The following is a 9232-nucleotide window of genomic DNA, read 5'->3' as shown; positions in this document are numbered from 1 at the left end:
AAGCTGTAAAAGCGGATTACACTCTTGATGCTGTTTCACCAAATTTAGTAATCTTTTACCTCAGAGAAGTTCGAAAAATTTTACTGCATGCTTTCTAGAACGTTGTTTAAATCATCACCAGTAGGTGGTACTAGAGTGGTAATTGTCTGTATTCCATATATAGTCTAAAATAAAGCAAGGTGTCTACATACACCATGCTGGAGTATGCTTCAAGGAAAACGGTTGAAAAAAACAAATGCACACATGATCCATGCTGACCGATAGCTACAATCAAGTTGCTACTTGAGGTAGTTCTTGGGGTGTGGGTTCTCCCCCCTTGGAACACAAGGGAGAGACCACAATGGTGCAATTTGGTAGGCACCTTTCTTTATTCCAAACCCTCACCCTCCTTCCCCACCTTCTATCGATCCCATCTCTCTTACCAGCCTTATCATCACCCTACCTTTCCCCCTACCCTCCTCTCTCTCATACCTTAAACCCCAAACTCTCTCTCTCTCTCTCTCATCGTGCTATAATAGAGTATAAATTGATTGGTGTCCTTGCATGCTAGTTTAGCTAGGAGGAGGGGGGTACAGTACTTGGGTTGAGGTGATACGGGCGGGCGGGCTCACTTTCTTTTGCGGTTACCGCCACCTTAGGAAGCCTCGAAAAGACCCCTCACCATCTCCTTTGTGTCCTTGCTAACCAACTCTCCTCATTATATCCCCCTCTCCTCTCTCTCCTCTCCATGTAAAGCTGCTGCTAGCTAGCTTAATTGGCGCGCTTGTTAGCTCTCCGCTAGCTACCTGCTGCCTGCCTATACATACCCGACGCCACCGTCACACGCGCACGCATACACCTACCGGCCCAAGAAAAGCTCCTCTGGCCCTCCTCTATCTAGCCGGCGAACAGGAGATCGATCGGCGCATGCAGGGCGTCGGTGACCAGGGAGGAGGCATGGAGATGAGCTTCGGGGGTGGGGGCGGCCGCGGGGAGTGCTCGTCGTCGTCCGCGGCGGCGGTGGCGGTCGCGGCGGCGTCGGCGGCCGAGGCGGAGGAGCGGCAGCTGCTCAAGGGGGAGATGGCGGTGCACCCGCTTTGCGAGCAGCTGGTGGCGGCGCACGTCGGGTGCCTGCGCGTGGCCACCCCCATCGACCACCTCCCGCTCATCGACGCGCAGCTCGCGCAGTCCAGCGGCCTCCTCCACTCCTACTCCGCCCACCACCGCCCCTTCCTCTCCCCGCACGACAAGCAGGAGCTCGACTCCTTCCTCGTACGCGCTACCTACCTACCACTTCTTTCCGCCATAGATCGCGTCATGTTCATCTTCATGTGCGTGCATGCACGTCGTCGTCGTCGTTGACGCTGGGTGTTGTGTCTGTGTTTGTGCAGGCGCAGTACCTGATGCTGCTGTGCTCGTTCAGGGAGCAGCTGCAGCAGCACGTCCGGGTGCACGCCGTGGAGGCCGTCATGGCGTGCCGGGAGATCGAGCAGTCCCTGCAGGACCTGACTGGTAAAAAGGATCCTCTTCTCTACCTACCTGGAAATTTCATTTATATACAACATCCATGTCTGTATTATATTCCTCTCTTTCCATTCCTGTTTCACTTTTGGACTAAAAAGAAACTGCTATCATCAGGTCGTGCTTTGGTGCAATTTTATACACCCTTTGCTTGTTAGTTAGTGAATTTAGTATGTAGTTGTTGTCATGTCTCAAAGTAAAAGGAAAATTGTTGTTGTTGTTGTTGTCATGTCTTCTTCACGTCGAAAATCTCAAAGCTGTTATGCCTTTCCTTCTAAGACTTCCCCTCTTCGAGCAGGTGCGTCGGTTGAGCACGTACCAAACATAAACAAACTTTATTATATATATACTCTCTATGTATCACTATGAAATAAGGTTGCAGGTAAGGGAGAATACATTTGGGCCGTGGTTTATCAGGACTGGGTTTGCACCCTAGTACGAGGGAGGCCCGAGTGGGAAAGCCCAGCCGCCCGGCCGGTTAAAACCCTAACAAATTCCAAATTCCTCTTTTTTGGGCATAATTTTTTTTTTCATATATAGAATGGCGCAAGCCTTGTGTATAGGCATGCTAGGTAAAGTTAACAAGATGGACATCACCGAAGCATGATGTTCAAGCCCTACTCCCAATAGCTACCGAGTCACCCGTAGCCCTGCGGTCCTACCGACCTAATCTTCCTCGCCGCACCTCCCCGTTTCTGCACCCCGTCTACCATCACCCAGCCTCTTATGCCTCTTATGCCTCTTATGTGATCCCCCGTCCCACTTCTTCCTCCGCATTCTTTCTCCTCTCTGGAGAACCCCTTCGTCCTCCTTTCACGCCACGGCGAGTTCTCTATGACCAGGGAGCAAAATTACACCCAATATTTTTTTATAAGAGGAGAACCAAGGGGTCACGGCATCTCAGGTTAATATTGGTAAATGAAATCTAGTAACTGGTTAAAAACAATTAACTAAATATCAAACTTATAACATGGAAGACTTCGGTAACAATGTGAAAATTTCTCTTGGCACCCTCTCTCACGCTCCTCGGTAGGTAAGAAGGGGCAATATTGTCCATGCTGTTTAGACATAATCCCAAGCGAGGTTTTTTTGTTTCTTTTTTGCTAGAGACCGGAATAACTCGGTTTTTGGAATAATCCAGAAATCTCAGGAAAAAAACGGTTATTTCCACCCCAAAAGCATTAGAAAATTTTCAATTTTTGATCAAAATTTGTTGAATTCGAGGAAAGTTTGCCAAAACCATGAAATTCTGGCTGGTATTTTTCTTTCTGCTCCCTACCAGAAAGGCATGTTTTCGTATTTTCCAACTGGAAATGAAAACCCTGATCACAAGGCCCTCCATTTTGCTCCTTCCATGTATGGATTACAATTTCATGACATACTCCATATCACTAGCTTTTACTGGAACATGTAGGAGAAACTGTGTATTCAGCTTACAATGTAGAAATAGACACCCAAATTGGCAAATTTAAGCAAGGTGAACTTAATAACTATGGGTGGTCGAAATGTACGTTCACTCTCACACCCAATTGAGCTCAACCATATACTCCCAACTTTGCACCGTGTCTCAATCTCAACGAACAAAAGTTGATACCTTGCTATGAGCAAACACAAAAGTGAAGTAATCGTTTTGCTCAAAAGACTGTCGATGGAATAGGTCACTCTTGTCTAACTAGCTGCCTGCGGGTTCTTACTTGAGCATCACATGATCCTGGAGACAAAAGGTGTGTCCCATGACATGACATGACCATACCCTTCGTGGTCGCGCCCTTATTATGAGAAATGTGTGGATTGCCCTTCAATTATATTCATTGCACTAGCTCTTTTGACAAGTGCGGCATCTCATATATAAAGCTAACTAGCTAGCATGGAGAAAGATATGCGCTGAAATGGCTGTACACCTAGCTTAGCATTCATGCAAACTTTAATAATTAATGGTTTGACAAAGTTTTGCTAGTACTACATTTTGTTTCTAACCCAAGTCACGCTCAGATTTTGCCACCATATATTCATGTCGGCTCTATCTTGCTTCTTCCATCTCCAGCGCTTCACGTAAAACCTGAAGTTGCATGGCAAGCATCCACATGCATGCATGCATGTGTCTCTACTCCACCTGATTGATCTGTTGATGAGTAGTTTCCTGGCTAGCGTTTTTTTCTCCTCTCGATCTTCCTAGCGCTGTAGTACGTCGAACTGTTGCACACAGCGACCATCTGCAAAGTTCCAAACGCGTATAAGATCATGCGTCAAATCAACAAGCCTTTTAATTTGGCACTTAGCTTTCGTGCTTCATGTAGCCCATGCTCATGGCTGGTACGGTTGTCTAGCTTGATTCGGTTCATGTGTCGCGATAACGATTTGATGCATCCATGCCCCCCTTAATTAGCTATAGTTGCTCATCAAGCTTAATTAATTAGCTATAGTTTCCCCATTTATGATTTATCTAAATTACATTTGTATATAGTTTGCCCTATCTGAGTTTCATTGTTAACCTTGGCCATGTGGATGTATGGATCAGGTGCGTCTTTGGAGGAAGGAATGGGGGCGACAATGTCCGAGGACGAGGATGAGGGGCCGCCGATGATCATGGAGGCGGCACCCATGGATATGAGCTCGAATGGACACGACATGATGGGCTTCGGCCCTCTGGTACCCACGGACACGGAGCGTTCCCTCATGGAGAGGGTCAGGCAAGAACTCAAAATTGAACTCAAACAGGTATTGCGAATTATGTTCTTGAAGACTGAATTTGCTACAAAATTTGAATGTTATTACCGCCTTCCAAAAATAGATCTCTTGGTAGAATACATGCAATCATTTTCCTTTACTGACGTTTGGATATGTGCAAAATTATTTGGAATTCTCAAGGGAAGATACTGGCATCAAATTTGTCTTGAAAATATTTTCATAATATGACCATTTAAAACAGTACTCAAACACTCATATAAAAGTAAGGGCCAAAATTATGTACTGGACAGCATGGCAAAACCTAAATCATGGTGACTGTCTTACATTGGGAGTGCCATGGAAGCTTGATGATATCAATGTTAAATTCATTGTTGCAGGGTTTCAAGTCAAGGATTGGAGACGTGAGGGAGGAGATACTCCGGAAGAGGAGGGCCGGGAAGTTGCCTGGGGACACCACCACCATACTGAAGCAATGGTGGCAGGAACACGCCAAGTGGCCCTACCCTACGGTGAGTGCACCGTACCTATCATGCATGCATGCAAGAATGCAACTAGCCATCCACTGCTGCTGCTAGCTAGCTAGCTAAGCAGTTGCCATGCATCCTTAGCTGTTCTCCAACTTGTTGATTAAGCTTACACCAAAACTTGTTCCATCAGACGGCCTGCATTGCATGGTGTGCATGCTTCATACAATCCCATTCCTTGTCTGGTGTCTTGTCCGTGGTTTTAAATTATCATATCTCAATTGCATGATGTTTACTTTTGTTTTGTTTTTGAAAAAATGTTGTACATATGTGCATGAGTAAGTCAATAATAGTTGCGTGGAATGCGTTTTGTTTTGCTGGTACAGGAAGACGATAAGGCCAAGCTTGTTGAAGAGACTGGCCTGCAGCTGAAGCAAATCAACAACTGGTTCATCAATCAGAGGAAGCGCAACTGGCACAACAACTCCCAGACATCAACCCTCAAATCAAAGCGTAAAAGGTGAGCCAACCAATATCATATCATCATCTAAATCAAGATCCATTCGCTTCGGATCGATGATTTCTCAATCAACTCAACTTCTGATCCATCAGTTAGAGCGCAGCCTCTGGCCTCTGCCATATAATGTTCTAATTTTTCGTTTTTGGCTTTGATATGTATGTGCAGGTAGCTAGGTGCACAGCTGCAAAGTATATACATGCATATATATACCTGACGCCTAATCACACGAAAGATCTCGGTGACACACACACAGAGAAATAAGAAGATCTGGATTCAATTGTATATCTAGTTATTAGTCAGAGGTGACACCTTAATGACATACGTACACGCTACTAGTCTGACCACTGGCATACGCGTTGCAATTGTTGAGCTGATTATTATATACTCAAAAGGAAAATTCTTGTGGTTTTTTGTTGTGGGTACATACGTTTCCATAAAAAAAACATTCCTGTGCATATATGTATATTGAGCGTTCCATGGCCTTGTACGGCGTCTCGAATGACCAAAGCAAAAGAGATGCGCACCTCTGCTTTTATCAAGTCTCTCTATGTATGTGCTGTCGTCCATAGCTGATTTGTTTCAACTTTCAAAGGATGCTACATATAATCGGTGATAACATTCAACGGTGCACGTACGCGTCTTGATGCACGGAACGGAATCTCTAGTGCTGTGTGGGCCTTGTTGTATCAAATTAGGTACACCAAACTTGAATTGGACGACGACTGGAAATTAATTGGATAATTAGGCCTACCCACCGCCACAAGACAAAGTCCCAGACTTTTCCAGCGAATAACGAAGCCTTCTTTCTATAAGGTCTCAACCACATACACATATATGTTGTGCATCGTCATCATCTAGGCGGCTATGGTGCAGAGTATAGTTATGCAAACTGTAGGCCTTACTGGTGCAACAGCCAAAAGCCAAAGCCCACGGTGAAATATCAGGGTATAGCCTAGGTAACACACAGCATTCAGGCTCGAATTGCCGACCACCTACTAGAAACAAGCAAAAATCTGCACCAACAAATTCATCGTCAGATTTAGACGAAACCTTCCAACACTGCAAGCACAGCTTAGTAACACACCGCCGCTCATATTTATTCGGAGAACAACATACTCGGAATGCGAAGAGTTCACAGTTTTAACACCCAGAGGAACTACAGACGCGATGCAGTTCATAGTTGACCAATGACCACCCAGAAGAAATCCAGAGACAGTTCACCACCCAGAGGAGACCCAAATGCGGTTCCCAGTTCAGCACCCAGACCAATATCGACGAGTACCTTAACATCACCTATATATCACTACAATAGTCCTACTGTTTACATGTTCACGATACTTCTGTTGCCTCGCCAACGAATACCACTCCGGTCGCTGCACGCACTTTACTTTCCGTAGTAGCCCTGCGGAGGGGGGTAGGAACCAGGTGGGGGATACGAACCAGGTGGAGGGTATGAACTGCCCTGGGCCTGGGGGTAACCTGCTGGCGGGTAACCTGCCGGTGGGTAGCCTTGAGCTGGCGGCGGTGGGTAACCCTGAGCTGGAGGAGGTGGGTAGGCACCATAAGGCTGGCCGTATGCTGGTTGTGGTGCATAGCCAGCGGGTGGAGGGACAGGCTGATCGATGCGTGACATCTGCTGCATTGGAGGCACTTGCATGGGCTGTGGCCCGAACTTCCCATCCCTCTTGTCCATTTCAACCTTGTGCTGTGTCTGCATTTGCAATTCAATGTCATAAAATGGATACATATGGGTTAAGCAGGGCGATTCATTAGGCTACGAGCAGATATGGGGGTATATTTACCTGCATACAGGCGCAAACCCTGCAAGGATGGTGGCAAAAGTTTATCAACATTGCAGGCTTATTGTGGAGAAGAGAAAAGATCAGGGGTATAAGAGCCTTACGAGCAGTAGACCATATCAGACAGGCAGGAAAGGATCTGGGAAGCCTCTGAAAGTTCCTCACTACCGACAATAGCAGCAACTATTGAGAAGATGCAAGCAACTTGTTGAAGGCAGAACATGAAACCCTGTAGTAAAAGGTGGTATTCAGTAGAGAATTGTAAATAGGAACCACAGAAAGAAATCTGTAACATAGGAGGGCAGTGACAGTACAATGATGCAGTTATCACACTTGGTTGTCTGTATGTTGAATTCGTCTTGAAGCAAGAAGCGGGTTGAAGCAACTGAATTACCAAAGCACAGAAACACCTGAAAAGACCATATAAATTCAATGAACCCAAATATAAGCTAAATCAGAAGGGCAGTGGCAGCATTAGAAGTTCAGCTATGAAAATTTGCACTTCACATCATTTTAGATCAAATGTGTATTGTTCTGTTCGATAACGGTGCTCTAGTTGATCAAATAAATCAAAGCTAGCTTATGGATCACCTCACGCTAATTGGTTGAAAAAAATCAAAGCTTGCTTATTGACCCATCTCAAGCTAATTGATCTACTCATTGTTCTTTCATGCCAAAAGAAATACAATGAGACGGAAGAGATAGGCATACTGCACGGTGTTTGAAACTACCAGACATGCAACGAAATAACTAAGTTAGTTGAGCCTAGAAATACAAAAACTCCACACAATCGGTACAGAATACTGCTAATCAAATAACCAATGGAAGGAGTTATCTATTATCAGATCCACATGAAAACTATTAGATATGTCGATATGGAATCCAACCGCATCAAGATCATAAGTTAGGACAGGTACAGTAAGAGGGAACTGATACGTCAATCTGGAATCCAACCGCATCAAAATCGTCAGCTAAGAGAGGTATAGTGAGAGGAAACTTCAGGGCAAAAGCACATAAAATGGGCCATGTACCTCAGTTGCAAGACAGAATTCTGGGCATTTGCTTTCACCACACTTGCCACTACACGGCATATAGCCAGCACAGCACGTATACCTAAAACACACAGAAGCACGGAGGGAATCAGGGGGGTTGTAAAAAAATAGCCACGCTTCTAACCGTGACAAGTAGAACATAATATAATTGACACTACCTTGACATGTCATTGTAGAGAGCCCTTTTACGAAGCATGTATGACACGCATGGCCCACTGAACAGCAAATAGAGGAAATGTAGCAGATTAGAAAGTAAATAAAAATCTATATGCTGCAAAATGCAAAATCTATGAACCCAATGCCACCACATTATATTGTTCCACAAACTATAGCATCACTGTAAATATTGAGAATCTATTTGAGCATTTCATTTTTAGAACCCACTGCAGAACAAACAGAGTTCCCGTGTATTCTGTCAAAACTCCCTTAAACCCAACCTAATTCACGAAAACACGGATAATTCATCGCAGATCAGGCAGAAAAGGGTGGTTCAAAAACCATGAGATGGGAAGCACGGCGTTCGGGTCAGGGATCGCTCACCACCAGACAAGAGGTCGTCGTTAGTAGTACGAAATACTAACACATAACTGCCACCTAGTACTACGAATCTAGGCATTTCCATGATAGCTGGTAACGAAACAACACAATGTAGAACAAACAGAGCGCGCGTACTCGTCAAAATCCCCATAACCCTAACCCAATTCGCAAAACACGGACAGTTAATCGCAGATCTAGCGGAGAGGGGGGCTTCCAAAAACCCTGAAATGGGAAGCGCGGCGATCGGGTCGAGGGTCGCTTACCACCAGAGCGACAGGCAGCAGTCTGCAGGGGAGAAGAGCGCGGGTCAGAGACGGGATCAACCCAGCGGGAATCGACGAGGGAGAGAGAGAGAGACGGGGGTGGGGGCGGCACCGGCGATTTTCTACTTACAGGGGAAGTCGGCCTGGATGGCGTTGGGGAGGTCGGTGTGCCAGAGGTTGCGGTAGCTCTGGCGGAGCTGCATCTTCTCCAGATTCGCCTGCGACGACGCCATCGCCACGCTCGCCTGCTTGCCTCCGCCTGCTGGCGCGCGCGGGGGAGGGCTCCGGTGGGGATTGCGGAGGAGATCTGGCGGGCGGGGCCGGGGGCGGGGGAGGGGACGACGCGGCTAGGCTGGAGTCGACGGCGGGTGGGGAATGAGTAGTGCGCTCCGCGTCATTCCGTTCCCTT

The 9232-nt window shown here is 46.3% G+C and overlaps 2 protein-coding genes across 2 annotated transcripts; one reads left to right on the top strand and one right to left on the bottom strand.

The window, feature by feature from the left end:
* Positions 1 to 678: 678 nt before the first annotated feature.
* On the top strand, positions 679 to 5654 carry LOC109770280 (homeobox protein knotted-1-like 3). The gene is made up of 6 exons (XM_020328988.4): positions 679 to 1251; positions 1371 to 1491; positions 4019 to 4218; positions 4566 to 4697; positions 5039 to 5172; positions 5338 to 5654. Exons 1-6 carry the CDS (start codon positions 907 to 909, stop codon positions 5339 to 5341), a joined length of 936 nt encoding a protein of 311 aa, XP_020184577.1. The 5' UTR covers positions 679 to 906; the 3' UTR covers positions 5342 to 5654.
* Positions 5655 to 6244: 590 nt separating this feature from the next.
* On the bottom strand, positions 6245 to 9232 carry LOC109770289 (uncharacterized). Its single transcript, XM_020328999.4, has 8 exons — positions 8954 to 9232; positions 8824 to 8845; positions 8182 to 8238; positions 8003 to 8084; positions 7286 to 7381; positions 7076 to 7200; positions 6975 to 6993; positions 6245 to 6883 (listed from the first exon to the last, which is right to left on the bottom strand). The coding sequence occupies exons 1-8, from the start codon at positions 9054 to 9056 to the stop codon at positions 6557 to 6559; spliced, it is 831 nt and encodes a 276-aa protein (XP_020184588.1). The 5' UTR covers positions 9057 to 9232; the 3' UTR covers positions 6245 to 6556.

This window comes from Aegilops tauschii, chromosome 4, assembly GCF_002575655.3.
Source record: "Aegilops tauschii subsp. strangulata cultivar AL8/78 chromosome 4, Aet v6.0, whole genome shotgun sequence".
Lineage (NCBI taxonomy): Eukaryota > Viridiplantae > Streptophyta > Magnoliopsida > Poales > Poaceae > Aegilops > Aegilops tauschii.
Note: the sequence above shows the minus strand (reverse complement) of the source record. Positions and strands in the feature narration are given on the sequence as shown.